Source organism: Panicum virgatum, chromosome 6K (genome assembly GCF_016808335.1).
Source record: "Panicum virgatum strain AP13 chromosome 6K, P.virgatum_v5, whole genome shotgun sequence".
Classification (NCBI taxonomy): domain Eukaryota; kingdom Viridiplantae; phylum Streptophyta; class Magnoliopsida; order Poales; family Poaceae; genus Panicum; species Panicum virgatum.
Genome location: NC_053141.1, coordinates 4,647,575 through 4,667,070, shown reverse-complemented (window position 1 = coordinate 4,667,070; position 19,496 = coordinate 4,647,575). Strand labels below are relative to the sequence as shown.

Genomic DNA, 19,496 nt, shown 5'->3' with positions numbered 1-19,496 from the left:
TGGAACAAGAAGAGAATCCCCTACTCATCTCTTTTGTCTATTATAAAGGTACCATAACCTCTACCAATGTCCATGCGAATATTATTTGTGGATTTACCATCCAATGTGGTCGTTAAATTGTAGGCCCTGGTCACATAGAAGAACCATGCATGACCTTCTTAAAAAAAATCTGTATAGGCTCTTCGAAAAAAAAGAATGCAATTTTAGATTTGAATTGAGTCAAGCTTCTTTTAAGTTTGACTAGGTTTATAGAAAATATTATTGACGTTTATGACTCCAAATAATTATCTTATGATGATATATTTCATGATGAATTCAATTATAATTATTTGGTATCATAAATAATATTAGTTTTTTATATTTATTTGGTCAAATATAAGACAGATTAACTTGATAGAAAGCTAGAATTGCATTCTTTCTGGTATGTGAGAAAATCAATATAAATGAATATGATCCTTGGGTTCATTATTATCTGTGATTTTTTTCTCCTAAAAACATTGGGCCATCAAACACAGCTCAATCTTCTACTCCCCCGTTTCAAATGATAGGACGTTTGACTTTTTTGACCCTAAGTTTGACCGCTCAATTTATTCAAAAAATTGTGCAAAATATTACTTCTTTTATTGCGGGTTGCTTTATTAATACAAGATCTTCAAGAATAACTTAAATTTTGCAATATTTGCATAAATTTTTAAATAAGACGAGCGGTCAAATTGTGGGTTAAAAAGGTACTAGGCATGGTAGCACATGAAAAAAGATGGAAAACCCCAGTAGGTCATGCCAGTAAGCTAGTGAGTCATGAGATCCAGACATCCAGTAGCTAGTCAGCAGGTAGGCCGACGATGGATCAGAATCAGATCAGTGGCCGTCGAGATCCTCTCTTGACGCCTCCACCCACTGCAAACTAAAGCACACTCTACTCGTCATGACAGCGACGGCTGGCCGGCCGGCGAGATCAGATCATCAGACAGCGTGCATGATCCATGTGTCCCGACGACGCGCCGCGTCTGCAGAGCTTTTCACACGTTGTGCTTGTGCCAAGTGTGACCAACAACAAAAAGGCAGCTCTGTTCTGACAGTGCTGAGCGACGAGATGTTAGATGGTTACGGCCTCCGGTCTGAACTTGAAGTCGGTCGCCCAAGCAGCGGCTACGCGCTCATAGTGATGAATGAGTAACACGACGTACAGATTAATAGTATTGCCCATATTGTGGCTATAGCCCTTGGAAATTCCAAAGAGATTTTGGCGTGACACCGTAACGAAGCCACAATTTTGTAAGAATTCTGTGCACAAGTCAGGGTCCAATCAGCCAACCTTGCCAGAGTTTGTGTTTCGGACAGACAATTTATCCTTCATTCAGAACATTTCAGATTTCAGTCAGACAGACATTGGCAAGCGAATCTCTTCATCTATTTATCATTCCTCATTCTCTACACCTATGGAATACCAATGCTTAGAATCATTGCTACCAACCAGAGGCAGAATTATCACCAGTACGAAAAAAACAGATTATTCTGAATGCATCATGTGATTCGGTCTACAGAGAGAAAAATTCTCGGCAGGCTTTCTTTTTTGCATACTTCAGGTCCAGTCCAAATCGGGGTCTTTCAATTTGATTGTGATCCAGCACAAAAACAGGTTCAAAGTGAGACCTTGACCACAGTTGGGCAGAAGAGAAATGTTATTTTCTAGCTCCACACCAGCGATATTGAACATATGGACGGTCTGAAATTTCCATCAGATAACCAATTCCCTCTTACGGTCACATGTACAAGTACTAGTACTATATCATCAATTTTTCTTGGTCAACAAATTGTGTTCCTTGGTGTTGTTCAATTCCATGGAAGGGGTCAAGTGCTGCATTTACAAGAAAGCATAGCAAGACACCAATATTATCCTTTACTTTTAGGAACATACCAATCTCTTTTTGTCTGATCATAAGCAAGGGACGAACAGCTACCGTTGCGGTAATCCCATGAAAGCACCTTCTTCATCAGGCCTCGCAGCCTCTCGGCGCCAGGGCCAGGCTCAAAAACAGAGTCCTCTCCCCTAGACAAGCATGGATCAGCCCCTCCTTCTGAGCTCCCGTCACACCACGCTCCTGGGGTGAATCGACCCTCCAAGCGGTGCAAAAGTTCATGGTCGATCTTGTCCAAGACTTTGTCGTCCTTGGGAAATTTCCGTGCAAATGGCGCACCACTCTTCACCATCTTGTTGAAGTCCTTCATCGAAAGGATCAGTGGGTGCTGCTTTGGAGGGTAGTCCCAAGCGATGTAGTGCAGATCATGGCTAACTGCGGTGCCCCGAAAATCATTAGAGTTGCAGATGACAGTTTGGAAATAGCCTTCTGGCGAGGAGATGAAGTTGACATAGTACATCAGGAGGTTTCGTGGGAGATTATCCCAACCCCATATACAGTACTCGAGGAAGGATTTTGTGAGCATTATCCAAGCAGAACCTGTCAATAAAACATAGGAGCCCATAATCTTAGCATGGACTAAGAGTGATTAAACATAGCAATCCATATACAAGATCTATGTATATGTTTAAATGCTTGATTTTTACATATATCATTTCAGCATGTGATGAAGAAAGGAAAATGATCCTCTTAATGAAATACGTGCCCAGGTCGCGAAAAAAAAGGAAAATGAGAGTCCCTACCAATGCAGGGTCAATCAGAAGAATCGATCATTTCAAAAATCAAATAAGAAAACCAGCACTGTAACCATATTCTAGGGTCTCAGTCAAAATATCTTGACCACAAAACTCTACACCAATACTTTAATGCAGCAGTGACTATTCATCCCTTATTTCCCAGAAACTCCAAACCTCCATAACTACCGTATAAATTTAGGGGGATAGCCTAACTGATGATAGGCCCATAGCAACTGCCTGAAGAACAGAAATGATTCAAAAAGAACAAAAAAACAAACTGATATTGACTAAAAGTTTGAATTCACAATTATTGGTTCCATATGAATTAACAAATTGCAGCCGTACTGCGGCCAGACAGCAATAATCTGCTAGATTAAGAGGTGCTTGGGATCTGCTACAATCAAATGTGCCCAAACATGCTTTTGTGGTTAACTAGCTAGACGTAAACCAGCAGGTTTGAAGGTTAAGCTATTATGCAAAGTAGTATGCAAAATTGTTAGTGGCTTCAAGCCCACACTCATGCCAATCACCACATGAATGTATAACTACCTTATGGATATATTTGCTTCAGAAAGCCTATGTGATAAATATTGAAGTTGAGAACCAGGCCTACCAGTATATAATTTGAAGGATGTTGGCAATTCCCTCCGCTCAGTAGTCATAGTAAGGTCAAACTTTTTTGATAGATAGAGCCCTGGGTCCAAAACGATTGGTTTTGCCCTTATATTACTGTGACAGAACCAAAAAAGAAAATCAGAAATGATAGACGGTAAAAGGAAATAAAGGGTGTGCTGTACAAAGTGACCAAACTGACAAATGAGTAAGGAAACTTACACTTTCCACCCAGATAACTGAAAGTGCTCTATAAAATTAAGATTTCTTGGCAAAGAAGAGAACACGTGAAGTATATCTGCACATAGACGATCATTTAGGTTTTAACTAATTAACTATACAAGTGCAGTAACTTCCAGAGCTATATAACATGCTTCTGCTCTATGTATGAATATTAAAGCTTCTCCTATAGGGACGTATGCTCAAATGAATGATGAATGCTGATGGTAATTCTGCCTTTAGCCCTTTACATGTGAAAACTATTTCATGAATAGATGCGTCTGAAGATTATATAAAATTATTAAATGTGCCTTTTATCTCACCGATCAATGTGCATTATATAGAATTCAAGATCCTGTTACCTGATCCAAGCTATGACAATTAAAAGGCAACCTATCGAAACTGGACAATCCCAAATTATGCTTAAAGTCTGCTAAAATCTTCATTCTGTATGATTTGAGGATTGGGTTAATTGGACTAAATCCCGTGGAGTTTTGCAAGATGACCCATTACAGAACAAGAAGTTGGCGGATTAGGTTGAATTCAGAGAACCAGTGTAATCTGTTTGTCGACACTTAACAGCCTATCAGGTGTTCATATGCAAAGATAAAGCAAAATAAATCTAGTGAAAACTACTTCTCCAGAGGGGGTGTAATCTATGACTGTAGTGCCTATGCTAAACTTGAATCCTCCGAAACATTTAAATTTATTAATGCTTGCCATTGGTGATGTTATGAACCAGACTACAAAACAAAATTGCAACAGGTAAACCATGTAAGAACTTTAGATTTCACATATAGTAAGTAAATGATTGTGGCCCCTGGAAAATTAAAGATAAGAATTTAGTCATAGCTGAAGAACACTTATACCATCTTGTGTCATGAGCGGATAATCCGAGGCGCTGAGGTTGATGAACCAGTCCCAGTCGAGCCCCTCCTTGAGGAGGATGGCCACGGCGTGCAGCGTGCAGGCGACCATGGTGGGCCCCTTGTAGGTGACGAGGTTGCCCTTGGCGATGACCCTGACGTTCCCGACCTGGCTGAACATGGGGTCGCCCTTGACGTACATGGCGAGGTCGATGCGCTCCCGCGGCGGCGCCTCCAGGTCGAGGTGCAGGATGTACTGGTTGCGCGGGTGGTAGATGGCCCGCAGCGTCCGCCGCATCCGCAGGCCGTCCCCCTTGGTGCCCTCGAGGAGGTACGCGATCCGCGGCGGCTCGGCGTCGGAGTCGTCCGAGTTGACGGCGGCGTCGTCGGGGTTCTCGTCATCGGCGGCGGCGGCGCCCAGCAGCCGGTCCCTGACCCCGGCCTCGACGGGGCGGGCGCCGTCGCCGTCGTCCCAGTCGGCGAGGGAGACGACGTCGAACAGGGCCGGCGCGTCGCCGCCGCTGGGGTAGGGCGGCGAGAAGAGCCCGCAGGCGGCGGCGAGCAGGAGCGTGGCCGTGACGAGCAGGCTCGCGAGGAAGGGGAGCAGCCACCGGCGGTCACCGAACGGCCGCGCGGGGCCGGAGCTGAGCCCCCAATTCTTCCTCATTTCCTAGGCAAGTGCGTGAGGGCGCGCCCCTCGTCCTCTAGCTCAATCGAAGCTCACTGGATCCCATTCTTCAGAGCAAGCAAAGCAATGTCTCGATTGCAGGGGAATTGCTCACCGCGAGGAGCAAGATCTGCACCCAGATGCGCTCGGAAGGGAGCGGAATCCTCGATCGAAGTCTAGAAATTCCGGTGGTGGGGACGACAGGGAAGAAGGCTTCCTAGAGATCCCCAGCTCCCGCTCGCCACAAACGAGTGCCCCGGCGATCGAGGCGGTGCTCCGCACGGGCAGCGAGCAGCCGCGCCTGCCACCGCGACGCGTCGGCGTCGCGCGCGCGCGCTAAGACGGCACGACCCTGCCCCGGCGGCGCCCAAGGAGGTCGAGCTCGCGGGCCGTTCAGCGCGGCATGGCTTGGCTCCGCCCTGGTGAACCGGTTGGCGGCGCGGACCCTCTCCTCGGTTGGCGGTGGCAGCTGAGCTGAAGCTCTCACTCTGTGAGCGAGCACCAGCTGGTTGGTTGCTGTGGGCCTGTGGGCTACCGGGCCACCGAATGGGCTGGGACGAAAATTTCATGGGCCTCATCCATCCCCTCGTGCGAGTTCATACCCTTGTCATTGTCGGCTGGGCCACCGCATGTCAGCATATGGGCCCCACACTCCATTCGTAACACTGACTAGTGGGCCCAAAATTAGCAGGCCCCACGTCTTTCAACGGTGCCCGCGTTCCCTCACTGCCAACCCGGCCCCACCTGTCATCTTCATCAACATCCCCAACTCATTCAGTTCCCACCCACCCTCCCCTCTCCCCCCAAATCAAACCCGACGCCGCGCAGCATCCACACCACACCTAAACCCCCCGCCCGGCGGCGCCTCGATGTCGCCGCCGTCGCCGCCGCGCCGGCCGCAGCGCCGCGCGGCGTCGTCGCGCCCGGCGTCGTACGACGAGTCCCTCCTCGACGCCGAGCTGCAGGCCTACCTCGGCGACGCGCCCTCGCGGCGGGTGCGGCGCCTGCGCCGCCTCTCGGCGGAGGAGCGGCAGCGGGAGACGGAGACGGAGGCGCTCATCGCGCTCTCGCTGGGCTTCCCCATCGACGACCTGCACCCCGACGAGCGGCCCCTCCTGCCCGCCCACGTCGCCGCCGCGCCCAACGACTACATCGTCGTCCGCAACCACATCCTCGCCTCCTGGCGCGCCGACCCGGCCGCGCCGCTGCCCCGCGCGCGCGTCCTCGAGACCGTCGCCGCCTCCTACGACCACCTCGTCGCCGCCGCGCACGGCTTCCTCGCCCGCGAGGGCCACATCAACTTCGGCGTCTCCGCCGCCTTCCCCGCCGCGCTCCAGGGCCCGCCCGCCCCCGCCCCCGCCCCCGCCGCCTCCGTCGTCGTCGTCGGCGCGGGCCTTGCGGGCCTCGCCGCCGCGCGCCAGCTGCTCCGCTTCGGCCTCCGGGTGCTCGTCCTCGAGGGCCGCGCGCGCCCCGGCGGCCGCGTCTACACAGCCCGCCTAGGCGGGGACAAGGCCGCCGTCGAGCTCGGCGGCAGCGTTATCACCGGGATCCACGCCAACCCACTCGGCGTGCTCGCGCGGCAGCTTAGCATCCCGCTGCACAAGGTGCGGGACCGCTGCCCGCTCTACTACCCGGACGGCCGCACCGTGGAGACCAGGCTGGACAGGAGCATCGATCTGGTGTTCAACACGCTTCTCGACCATGCCACCAGGCTCCGGGAGTTTCTGAATGAGGCCGCAGAGAGGATCTCGCTGGGGGAAGGCATCGAGAAGATCAGAAGGCTGTACCATGTGGCCACGACGGACGAGGAGCGGATGGTTTTGGATTGGCATTTGGCGAATCTGGAATTCTCCAATGCTGGTTGCCTGTCAGAGCTCTCGCTCGCACATTGGGACCAAGACGATCCTTATGAGATGGGGGGAGATCATTGCTTCCTAGCTGGAGGGAATTCCCGGCTCATACATGCATTGTGTGATGGTGTGCCTGTGCTGTATGAGAAGACGGTGAAGCGAATTGAGCATGGAGCCGATGGGGTTAGTGTCACAGTGGAAGGAGGGCAGGTTTTCCAGGCTGACTTGGTTTTGTGCACTGTCCCCCTTGGGGTGCTCAAGAGTGGGAGCGTTGTGTTCGACCCAGAGTTGCCTGAGCATAAGCTTGGGGCAATACAGAGGTTGGGGTTTGGGTTGCTGAACAAGGTGGCCATGGTGTTTCCCCACATGTTCTGGGATGAGGATATCGATACATTTGGGTGTCTGAATAAGGAGAGTAGCAAGCGTGGGGAGTACTTTCTGTTCTATAGCTACCACACTGTCTCTGGCGGAGCAGTGCTTATTGCACTTGTGGCTGGAGAGGCTGCTTTGGAGTTTGAAAAGGTCGATCCTGTTGTTGCACTTCACCGAGTACTTGCCATTCTTAGAGGTAAACTCTAAAACTAATACATGGTCACGTATATTTTCATTAGATTTTAATTTCAACTGAAATTCTAATTCAGACCCCAAGCATCATTCAAAATTGAAAGAAATTGCTTTCCAACACAATAGCCACATGTTGTTTGCCTGCTTTGCTTGATAAGTATATGCTAGTACAAGTGCATTGGGATTTTTAAGACAAGCAAATACTTTGTGTTTCTGTGGGAATATGATGACCGATACCCAAGTGGAAATATATAAATGATGTGTCTTACATCTTACTGGATGCCTGATCAGATTATACTTGCTTCTCAATTCATAACTAATTGGAGTTCCATGTGCTGGTTTAGGATTATATTTAAATGATGCCACAACAGTTGAATCTGCTGTATTAATATAAGTAGGTGCTTTTAGCATGCAAATTCACATTTGTATCTACTTGATTCATTCACACTTCACACTCCTTAGTAATTAGCGGCACTTGTGTGCTGATTTAACTTGAAAGTCTATTGGATGAATTCGTGTTTGTATATGTTGAACCATTGACCTTTTTAAGCATTGTATCATCACATTTTCCAAATGCTGCCTAACTGTCTTAAATATTGAGTATCATAACATTTTCCAAATGTGGCCTAACTGTCTTAAATATTGAGTGTTGCCGCACTAGATGTCTGATAATGATCAAGGTGACTAATGAGGTAACTTTTGATGTACTTGCATTATGATATGATCTTGTCTACATAATGAGTTATTATTTATTAGTACAACAAAACATAGGCTCACTAGAGTTATGACTCTCGAATTGGGAGAGCAAGATGACTAATCATCTCTGAGCTTGTAATGTTTGGGCCAAACATTCTTTGTAATCAAAGGCAACAAGACTATCGGACCCCTGAAACTTTAGCATGCTTCCACCTCCGCCCCCCCCCCCCCCCCCCCACCAACTACTAAACCAACCTAAATAGCTCATTGAACTTTAGCAACTGGTGTAAGTACTCCCTAGAAGCTTTTGTGGATAGAGCTGGATTATGCAGATTAAGTCCAATCCCCTTGGATGGGCATCCCTGCCAATTGATTGCAAATTGCTGCCTATCCAAACAGAGCATGTGGTGGTTCAGAAGGTGGCTTTGCCATCGTGGAATAATGCATGACAGGGTTCAACAAATCAAAGTTCCCATCAGACTGGCCTGTGTCTCAGGACCGTTCTTTATCCTCTCTACCCTTCCACAGCTGCTTAGGTCCAACCTTAGTATCCCCATCCTCTGCCCTTTACTGTTCCACGGCATTGGCTACAGTGGGGGATGAATGGGGCTTCTGGACGGGCAGATACTGTGCAGTAAGGGTGGGTGATCAAACATAGACAATCCTTTTGGTGTGTGAGTATAAAAATCAGGACAAGAATATGAACAAAAGAAGGAAGATGGTATTTTTTGGAACATAAATACTTTGCCTATAAAAATCACAAGAGGAATGTTATTTTTAGCTTGTCTTCTGTTACATTTTTTGGGTGCATACCTTGTGCAAGTCCATGAGCATAAAAGCCGAGAATAAGCACACATTGTTTATGATATTTTCTTTCATAGGATAAATAATGAATATATTATTTATGATATTTTCCAGGTATCTATGGTCCAAAAGGTGTTACCGTTCCTGACCCCATTCAGTCGGTTTGCACAAGATGGGGTAGTGATCCTTTTTGCTTGGGTTCATACTCCCACATCAAAGTTGGGTCTTCTGGTGCCGACTATGATATTCTTGCTGAGAGTGTGAATGACCGGCTCTTCTTTGCTGGAGAAGCCACGATTCGTGCTTACCCTGCAACAATGCATGGAGCCTTGTTGAGCGGATTAAGAGAAGCTTCCAAAATTCACCGTGCAGCAGAGAGTATGATGAATTCTGACCAGAAGAAGTATTCCCTGCCTAAAAGCCTGAGACCACCCAATGGTGCCCTTGAAGATCTTTTCTCTGAGCCAGATCTTGCATTCGGGAGATTCTCATTTGTGTTCTCCTCAGTGACACTTGATGATCCTGAGGCTCCGGGATTAGCCCGGATTTCGCTCGACAAAATTTTGCTTCTGCAGCCCAAGAATCATGAACCAAAAGAAGATGAAAAGGTTCAAGACCCTGCAGCTGAGAAAATTTCCCTTCAGACCTTCCATTTATATGCCACCGTCTCCCGAGAGCAGGCCGATTGGCTGCAAAATTCAAGCAACGACGACAAAGGTAGGTTAGAATTGTTATGCAAGGATCTCGGTGTAAAGCTGATGGGCTATGATAGCACGTGTGATGTATGTAGCGATATGATCTCGAGCATCTTGAGCGCTCGGAAAGCCAGGAAACGGCTGCAGCGCCCGAAGAACTTCAACATCTCGCATTGATCTGTATTCTGTACCATCTCCTTCGCCCTCTTGTAGAACAGAAGCATTCTTTTGTTAGATCCGAAGAACTGGCTGGTGGAGCTCAGATTTTTTTCTCTCTCTGCACTCATTGAGCTCTCACTTGTAATTTGTATAGTATCAAGTCATGTGCCTTAAGACTAGAGTTGACTAGTTACAGCTTTGTGAATCAACTTCAGGCGCTGCTGTTTTCCTTATACCTTTCTTTCTGGATGTAGTTGGAAATCTGAGTATGACTGGGGAGTGTGGGTAGGCTCGTTCATCCTGCAGTTCCATTTGGGATACGAGTGGTCAGTGCAATACATACTGAACGATTTATGATACTGATCTCCGAGTTTCTGGGGATATGTACGAATATCACCAAGTTTAATGCATTCGGTGTGTATAATGATATCAAACCGTGTTCCATTTCTCCTAATACTACATACCATTAGGGGTGTAAGGAGACCCTTAGGTGCACCACCAACTCTCTTTAGTTCAAAGTTTTATACTATTTTTTTCAAAATAGGATCTCACTTTGAAGTAGTAGAATAAAATTTTAAACTAAAAAGGGTTAAAGGTATACCTAAGTGACACCAATTTGCACCCCTACATACCATCCATCCTGCGAGCGCTCACTATGCTCCCTCCGATCGGAAATACAGGTCCATCTAGATTGGTCTTAAGTTAAATACTTTACATGAACACTAAAATTTTGTGTGGATTGACAACATACTGGCATTACATGATTATTAATTATGGGAAAATACTTTTGTATTACTAACACTTTCAATACAAGCAATATACTTCCTGCTTCAACCAAACGAAGCCCATATCCCCTCTCTCTCTCTCTCTTCCTCCCTCTCTCCCTCTCGCTTTCAATTTCTAATAATTCATTCATATTACTTTTTTTATGAAATAGGTGGGGGTAAAAGCCCCCTACTGGTTATATATAGATACTAGAAGAAAGGTGAAAAAAAAGTTTCTTACAAGCAAAACTAGGAAACAAAAAAGGATATAAAGAAAAAGAACATAATCTATACTAGTCGGTTCAACCTTTCTTCTAGATCCCGTTGATGCTTATAGGTTTCACTCGATGCATAAGCAACACGAGCTCCTTCTGGAACTTTAGACGACAATTTTGAATTGTTGGTGGTAGCCCTTGAAAAACTGAGGTCATTCCTCGTGGTCCAAATTGCCCAGTGTAGGACATATATATCGCCTCATTAAATGGGATGAAATTTTGAGAATCACGGACAACCAAATCAAACATCGGTTGACTTCACTTAAAATTTTAGTGGATTGAAGTAATTGATGCAAATGTGTGATTCTCGTGATATATTTAGTGTTAGTTGTTTGTGAGTTCCATCTAAAATGTAGACTAAATTTGGGACAGCTTGTAATCCTACAGGTTCATAACAAGTGGTCAGTGCAATACATACTCTTTGCCTAAATTACTAAAGTTTGATTATCGTCACATCGGATGTTTTGATGCCAATTAGGAGTATTAAATATAGATTAATTACAAAACTAATTGTATAAATGAAGGCCAATTCACAAGACAAATCCACTAAATCTAATTAGTCTATGTTGTGCTATGGTAAACATATGCTAATGATGGATTAATTAGGATTAATAGATTTGTCTCGGAAATTAACTCAGGTTTATATAATTAGTTTTATAGTTAGCTCATATTTAGTTCACTAAAAAAATAAAAATTAACTCCCACTAAGACTGGCCTAATTGGTATCCAAACATTGACTAAAAATTAGTCCAAACGGGCACTAATTAGTAATTAAACATTGTTGACTTCACCTAAAATTTTAGCGGATGCAAGTGTGTGATTGCCTTGATATATTTAGTGTTAGTTGTGAGTTGCAACGCTAAATATTTGAACTTGAACCACTACAGACCACAGACGAGTGTTACCGTTACTAGAGCTGAAGCCAATAGCCATGCAAGACGCGCTCATCTTCTTGCTCCCCTTGACCCTCCTCCTCGTCCCCATCGTCGGCCGTCTCCGTCTCCGTCTCCGGCATGCACCGACGCGCAAAAGGCAGCCTACGCGCGGCTCGCCGCCGTCCGGTCGGCGCTCGTAAGCAAGCTCCCCGCTCTCGGCCTCGGCCATCAGCCGGATGTCTACGTCACAGACCGTTTCGCCGCGCACCGCCTGCTCGTCCGCGGCGCCGCGCGTGCGGCTCCGGCGGAGTGGTGCTCGCCGCCGAGAGCATGCGCGAGGCCATGTTCGGCCTGCTGGCCGCGATGTGCTTTGGCGGCGGCGTCGACGCCGGCCTCGTGCGCGCCATGGCCGACGCCCAGGACGACCTCGTCCAGTGCTTCCTCGGGCTGCGCGTCTTGGCCACGCTCCCCGCGGTCACCGGGCTCATCTACCGGAGCCGGTGTGTTAGAACTAAGCTTGACGATGAGCGGAGTGTGTGCGTTGTGTATGCGTGTGTGCTGCTTGGAGCGCGCCATGGGCGCGGGCACGTCGCGTCCAGCGAGCACGAGGTGGCTCGGGCTGGGGCGGGCGATGCAGATGGCACGAGCTGCACGTGTAGGTGACGCAGTCGTGGGTCGTTGGTGTGGTGGCGGGCAGCACGGATGGCCGTTGGGCACGAGCGCACGTCGCGCGGGCGGAGCGCGTCGCCCGGGCGCAAGAAGCGCGCAGCGTGTGGCCATGGCGGGATAGCCGGGCGCGGAGCGGAGCCGTGTGGTTATAAGAGCCACCACCCACCCCTGTGTAAGTGTGTCGAGTCGAGATGTGAATGAAAGGCCAGCATACAGGCCGCAGCGGCGGCCAGGGCGTTCGTCGCCGAAACACCGAACACCTTGTGTGCGTACTGTTCTTCTTCTTCCTTGCGTCCGCCGACGATTGTGAGCGCATGAGAGCGTCGCGAGGCGAGTGCGAGCTGGGAACGCGTGTTCGAGCTCGCCGCGGTTCCAACAATTGGCATCAGAGCCGGTTTCGACGGAGGCGCGCTGGTGGTGGCCGGCGGCGTGATGGCGTCGAGTGATGACGGTGCGGCGAGTTCGCTCGGCCGTGTGTCGGCCCGCGCGTGATCACCGGATGGAGGCGCTGGCAGTGGATCGTGTGTCGATCCTGCCGAGCGTGATGCGCTCGACGGCGTGTGTCGCCGGAGCCAGAGAAGACGGCGTTTGTCGCCGGATCGAGGAGCCGCTGGCGGAGAAGCCCAGCATGTGTCGCTGAGGGAGTCGCCAGCGGAGAAGACGAAGTTCGGCATGTGTCGCCGAGAAAGCAGATGGTGGCGCGCGGCGGTGACGTGCGGAGCGGCAGCCGTCGGCGCGGAGGAGAAGCTGTGCGTGTGTGGAGCGCGACTGGCCGTGTGTGCGAGCCAGAACGCGGTGCACGCGTGTGTCGGGTGCGGAGGCGCATGTGTGCGTGCAGCCATCGTAGGTGATCGTGTGGCGATCAAGATAGGCGTGTGTGCGCCGGACTGCGTGTATGCGCGCGCAGCGTTCGCGTGGGTGATCGTCAGAGCGATCAGTGGAGCGGAGATCGTGTGGGCGATCGGAGCTGTGATCGTGCGTGCGATCGGGCGGCAGCAATCTGTGGAGTGATGCGCGTCAGTCGCGTCTTCCACGGTGATGGCGGAGTCGGGCAGGCTGGAGCCTTACAGCGCACAAGGAGCCGGCCCGGGAACGCGTGGACGTCGCGCGGACGTGGTGGCCGCACTATGTGGATCATGGCGAACGGCGGTGATGCGAAACGCGGCGGCAATGGTGGTGCACGCGGTGCAGGAGACGACGCTGGAGACGACGCTGCACGCGGACGTCGGCGAGGATCCAGTGAAGCCATGAAGACGAAGGTGTCGCCACGTCAAGCTTAGGGGGGTGATTGTTAGAACTAAGCTTGACGATGAGCGGAGTGTGTGCGTTGTGTATGCGTGTGTGCTGCTTGGAGCGCACCATGGGCGCGGGCACGTCGCGTCCAGCGAGCACGAGGTGGCTCGGGCTGGGGCGGGCGATGCAGATGGCACGAGCTGCACGTGTAGGTGACGCAGTCGTGGGTCGTTGGTGTGGTGGCGGGCAGCACGGATGGCCGTTGGGCACGAGCGCACGTCGCGCGGGCGGAGCGCGTCGCCCGGGCGCAAGAAGCGCGCAGCGTGCGGCCATGGCGGGATAGCCGGGCGCGGAGCGGAGCCGTGTGGTTATAAGAGCCACCACCCACCCCTGTGTAAGTGTGTCGAGTCGAGATGTGAATGAAAGGCCAGCATACAGGCCGCAGCGGCGGCCAGGGCGTTCGTCGCCGAAACACCGAACACCTTGTGTGCGTACTGTTCTTCTTCTTCCTTGCGTCCGCCGACGATTGTGAGCGCATGAGAGCGTCGCGAGGCGAGTGCGAGCTGGGAACGCGTGTTCGAGCTCGCCGCGGTTCCAACAATTGGCATCAGAGCCGGTTTCGACGGAGGCGCGCTGGTGGTGGCCGGCGGCGTGATGGCGTCGAGTGATGACGGTGCGGCGAGTTCGCTCGGCCGTGTGTCGGCCCGCGCGTGATCACCGGATGGAGGCGCTGGCAGTGGATCGTGTGTCGATCCTGCCGAGCGTGATGCGCTCGACGGCGTGTGTCGCCGGAGCCAGAGAAGACGGCGTTTGTCGCCGGATCGAGGAGCCGCTGGCGGAGAAGCCCAGCATGTGTCGCTGAGGGAGTCGCCAGCGGAGAAGACGAAGTTCGGCATGTGTCGCCGAGAAAGCAGATGGTGGCGCGCGGCGGTGACGTGCGGAGCGGCAGCCGTCGGCGCGGAGGAGAAGCTGTGCGTGTGTGGAGCGCGACTGGCCGTGTGTGCGAGCCAGAACGCGGTGCACGCGTGTGTCGGGTGCGGAGGCGCATGTGTGCGTGCAGCCATCGTAGGTGATCGTGTGGCGATCAAGATAGGCGTGTGTGCGCCGGACTGCGTGTATGCGCGCGCAGCGTTCGCGTGGGTGATCGTCAGAGCGATCAGTGGAGCGGAGATCGTGTGGGCGATCGGAGCTGTGATCGTGCGTGCGATCGGGCGGCAGCAATCTGTGGAGTGATGCGCGTCAGTCGCGTCTTCCACGGTGATGGCGGAGTCGGGCAGGCTGGAGCCTTACAGCGCACAAGGAGCCGGCCCGGGAACGCGTGGACGTCGCGCGGACGTGGTGGCCGCACTATGTGGATCATGGCGAACGGCGGTGATGCGAAACGCGGCGGCAATGGTGGTGCACGCGGTGCAGGAGACGACGCTGGAGACGACGCTGCACGCGGACGTCGGCGAGGATCCAGTGAAGCCATGAAGACGAAGGTGTCGCCACGTCAAGCTTAGGGGGGTGATTGTTAGAACTAAGCTTGACGATGAGCGGAGTGTGTGCGTTGTGTATGCGTGTGTGCTGCTTGGAGCGCACCATGGGCGCGGGCACGTCGCGTCCAGCGAGCACGAGGTGGCTCGGGCTGGGGCGGGCGATGCAGATGGCACGAGCTGCACGTGTAGGTGACGCAGTCGTGGGTCGTTGGTGTGGTGGCGGGCAGCACGGATGGCCGTTGGGCACGAGCGCACGTCGCGCGGGCGGAGCGCGTCGCCCGGGCGCAAGAAGCGCGCAGCGTGCGGCCATGGCGGGATAGCCGGGCGCGGAGCGGAGCCGTGTGGTTATAAAAGCCACCACCCACCCCTGTGTAAGTGTGTCGAGTCGAGATGTGAATGAAAGGCCAGCATACAGGCCGCAGCGGCGGCCAGGGCGTTCGTCGCCGAAACACCGAACACCTTGTGTGCGTACTGTTCTTCTTCTTCCTTGCGTCCGCCGACGATTGTGAGCGCATGAGAGCGTCGCGAGGCGAGTGCGAGCTGGGAACGCGTGTTCGAGCTCGCCGCGGTTCCAACACGGTGGAGGAAGCTGGTCGAGCTCCGGCGGCAGCAGGAGGAGACGTACCTGCCGCTCATCGACGCCCGTCGCGACCGGGCCAGCCGCCGCGGCGAGGCCCCGGCGTACGTGGACACGCTTGTCGACCTCCGCGTCCCGGACGAGCACGCCGCCTCGGGCGGCAACCGCCGCAGGCGCCGGCGACAGCAGCAGCGGAGGCTCACCGACGGCGAGCTCGTGGGGCTTTGCTCCGATTTCCTCGGTACCTGCACGGAGCCCGCCGCGGCGGCGCTGCAGTGGATCATGGCGAACCTGGTAAAACGGCCGGACGTGCAGCGGGCGCTCCGGGAGGAGATCGACGCCGCCGTCGGCGCGGACGCCGATGAGGTCACCGAGGAGGTTCTCGGCAGGCTGGAGTACCTCAACGCCGTCATCATGGAAGGGCTCCAGCTGCACCCCACCGTGCCAATGGTGCTCCGGCAGGTGAGAATTAGTTTAGTGCTTTTAACTCGCCATGGATGCAAGCTTATGAACCTCTCTGATCGATCAACAAGGTGATGGCCGACGACCAAGTCGTGCTGGACGGCCGGCGTCTCCCGGCGGGCACGGCGGTGCACTTCCCGTTGGCGAGGCTGGCGCGGGACGAGGCGGCGTGGGCGGACCCGCGCGAGTTCCGGCCGGAGAGGTTCCTGGCCGGCGGCGAGGGCGAGGGCGAGGGCGTGAGCCTGGTGGCGGCGGCGGGCAGCGCCGGGGAGATCAGGATGATGCCGTTTGGCGCCGGCCGGAGGATCTGCCCGGGCATGGGCGTCGCCGAGCTCCACCTCGGCTACTTCGTCGCCAACCTGGTGAGGGAGTTCGAGTGGGCGGAGGCGGAGGGCGACCACGCCGTCGACCTGCGCCCGGACCTCGTCATGAAGCGGCCGCTGCGGGCGCGTCTCACGCCGCGGCGACGCCGGGAGGCCGACCCGTGCTGCAAAAATAATTAAGAATGTGCCACGCTCCCATATAATTTGCTTGAAGTTGCGTTGACATGATAAAATTATAATCTAAATATTTTTATTCACACGATGTAATAAACAATATTGTCATTGGAACTCAGTTCTTGTGGTGGAACCTTCAATGGTAGGCAACATGCTCATCGATAGCGAAACGCTAGTGGTGATTTTGTCAATCTCTAGTATCTCGCTCAGTCTTTTCAAGATTGTCATAGGGTAGAATTGCGTACGTGTATTCATAGAGGTCTATGTTTTGAAAAAAAAATGTCACTGGCTTGGGGGTGCAACTCGATGATAGCTGTGTGGCGACTGATACACATGCCTAGGGCTAATTTGATTGGGTTCCAGCTACTCTAAAAATAACTTCTGTTGTAGCTCCTCTGGTGTAGGAGTTTTTTCCCCCTAGTTTGTCTAGTTGCAAATCGTTTTGTAAAACAACTTATCTAGGTTGTTTAAAATAGAGAAAAGTCCAATTTACATCCTCGAACTATTGTAGAAGTCCGATTTTCAACCTTCAACTACAAAACCGGATAATAGAGATCATTCAACTATCAAAACCAGACAAATTTGGCCCTCTGGTGGTTTTAAAGCTGGTTTTGTATCTTTTAAATTAAAAAAAATTCTAATTAGATCTAAAAGAATAAAAAATAATTCTTTTTACATCAGAAATATATGAAATTAGTATTGTTTTTTTAAAAATATAAGTTATCTATTATTGCTCTATTTGAATCTTATTTATTCAAAACAATAGGCATAACTACAAGCAACCAAATATTATGAATATAAAAAAAATAGATTTGAATAAGTGACAAATATCGTTCCAATAGATATATTATATTTTTAGAAAAATTTTATGCCCATTTCGTATTTTTTTTAACTTAAAATGAACTACTTATGAATTTTTTATTTTAAATTTAAATAATTTTAATTCTCATAAAATAGAAAATCACATTCGAAACCACCTACACGCGGCAGCGCCGCCGGGAGGACAACCCGTGCTGCTAAAATTAAGAATGTGCCATGCCCTCATATAATTTGCTTGAAATTTGCGTTAGCATAATAAAAATAAAATGTATATGTTTTTATTCACATAATAATCTAATAAAAAATATTGTTATTGGCTTTTGGGTGCAACTAGACGATAGCTGTGTGAGCTAGTTTGATAGAGTTCCAGCTACTCTAAAAATAGTTTCTGTTGTAGCTCCTCTAGTGGAGCTTTTTCCCCCTCTGTTTGTCGAGTTGGGAATTATTTGGTAAAACAGCTTCTCTTGGTTGTTCAAATATATAGAAAATATCAAATGTCCATAATGCTATAAGACACGAAACGCTTCTCCAGCACCCTTAAGAGAACAAGGATGGCAAATGACCGGAATGAAGAAACTTTTGGAGCTACTTTTTAAACTCTTGCTCCACCAAATGACTCCAGTCAGCACATCTTGATGGGCTTCACCACTGGAACCGTTTGCTACAATGGCGTTTGGTAAGATCCAGAGGGAGGCCTCCCAAAAGACCGGACAGGGATCCCACTGGAACTCTATGCATTTGCGTCACTGACACGTGTGAATCTGGGTCCACACATCAGTGACTCAAGGGTAGGAGCAACTACTGCAGAGGAGCCTCGTCCCAAAACACCATTGCCTACGTACACACTGGCACTAGCTACTCGTGGATTTTACTTAGAAAAGTGACTTTAATCACATGATCTGTAATCCCTCGCACGCCAACCAAGCTGGCTTAGCTGCCCATCAGTTGCACCGCACTGCTAGCTTGCTACCAAGAAACGCCTTCAAATACACGCCGGCAACACCGGCCACGGCAGCACAACAACCACGTCCATCCTCACACCACGCTCACCACGACCATGGCCAAAGCAGCAAGAACCATCCACCACCCTCTCCTCTTCGTCTTCGTCCTCATCTCGCTGCTCGCCACCCTCGGCGCGGCTGGCGGCCGCCGGTGCCCTCCTGTCCCGTCCATGACCGCCGAGGGCGCGTGCACCGCGGTCTCCGGGACGCGCCACATGCGCGGGCTCTGCCTCCGCACGCTTCGCGCTGGCGCGGGCGCGGGCGCGGCGGCGCCCGTCACCCAGCACGCCGCGGCGGCCGTGCGCGCCGCGCTCGACGCCTACGCCGCCACGGTTGCCGCGGCGACGTCGCTGCTCGACGGCGGCGCGGTGCCGGCCGACGACGAGAAGGCCGCGTTCGGCGCCTGCATGGTGGGGTACGGGCGCGCCCGCGGGGCCATGGCCCGCGTCGCCGACGAACTGGCGGGCGGCGGCTGCGACGGCCCCGCCGGCGACCTCAGGGCGGGCTACACGGCGGGGCTCCGCGGCATGGACGCCTGCAGGAGGGGCCTGCTCAGTTACCCGGCGTCGCCGTTGTACTCCAGGAACCTCGCCGACCGGAACGTGACCTTGCTCGCCGCCTTGCTCTGCAGCCTGGTGCCGGCTTGAGCCTGCCCTTGAGGACGGACAGCTTGTGAATGGGTAGTCACTGATGGACAGAGAGCATTCGGTTGTATAGCCTTGTTAAAGGGTCTAACCAGGCAAGCAATAAATAAGCCGTGTTTACTGGTTAATAATGAATGGGTAGTCACTGATCTCGGATTGTTGTGAGCGAATAATGTTTACTGGTTAGATTACTTTCTTATATGATTAGCCCGGCAGCGGAGCCTAGCATTTTATTTGTAATCGGGTTAAATGAAAGAAGAGAGAGTTTGATTTGAAATGCAGAATACTGTCACTGAAATTTATAAAGTAGATGTCTTGATGTCCAATGTTTTCGAATGTCTTTGGTTTGTTTTCACCCTTTTTGAGGAATATTGTTTGTTTTCACCTTACATATATTTCCTTTGTGGAATAATA

The 19,496-nt window shown here is 51.4% G+C and overlaps 4 protein-coding genes across 4 annotated transcripts; 3 read left to right on the top strand and 1 right to left on the bottom strand.

Annotated features, from left to right (window-relative positions):
- Window positions 1-1,329: 1,329 nt before the first annotated feature.
- On the bottom strand, window positions 1,330-5,501 carry LOC120711366 (beta-glucuronosyltransferase GlcAT14B-like). The gene is made up of 4 exons (XM_039996857.1): window positions 4,357-5,501; window positions 3,491-3,566; window positions 3,270-3,385; window positions 1,330-2,459 (listed from the first exon to the last, which is right to left on the bottom strand). The coding sequence occupies exons 1-4, from the start codon at window positions 5,018-5,020 to the stop codon at window positions 1,894-1,896; spliced, it is 1,422 nt and encodes a 473-aa protein (XP_039852791.1). The 5' UTR covers window positions 5,021-5,501; the 3' UTR covers window positions 1,330-1,893.
- Window positions 5,502-5,805: 304 nt separating this feature from the next.
- LOC120711365 (lysine-specific histone demethylase 1 homolog 2-like) lies at window positions 5,806-10,147 on the top strand. The gene is made up of 2 exons (XM_039996856.1): window positions 5,806-7,438; window positions 9,049-10,147. The coding sequence occupies exons 1-2, from the start codon at window positions 5,890-5,892 to the stop codon at window positions 9,804-9,806; spliced, it is 2,307 nt and encodes a 768-aa protein (XP_039852790.1). The 5' UTR covers window positions 5,806-5,889; the 3' UTR covers window positions 9,807-10,147.
- A 1,611-nt stretch (window positions 10,148-11,758) lies between these two features.
- On the top strand, window positions 11,759-16,624 carry LOC120713154 (cytochrome P450 89A2-like). Its single transcript, XM_039999160.1, has 4 exons — window positions 11,759-11,838; window positions 11,954-12,202; window positions 15,623-16,121; window positions 16,193-16,624. Exons 1-4 carry the CDS (start codon window positions 11,759-11,761, stop codon window positions 16,622-16,624), a joined length of 1,260 nt encoding a protein of 419 aa, XP_039855094.1.
- A 1,870-nt stretch (window positions 16,625-18,494) lies between these two features.
- Window positions 18,495-19,199, top strand: LOC120713869. The gene has a single exon (XM_039999843.1). It carries the CDS (start codon window positions 18,495-18,497, stop codon window positions 19,083-19,085), a length of 591 nt encoding a protein of 196 aa, XP_039855777.1. The 3' UTR covers window positions 19,086-19,199.
- The last annotated feature ends 297 nt before the right edge of the window (window positions 19,200-19,496 follow it).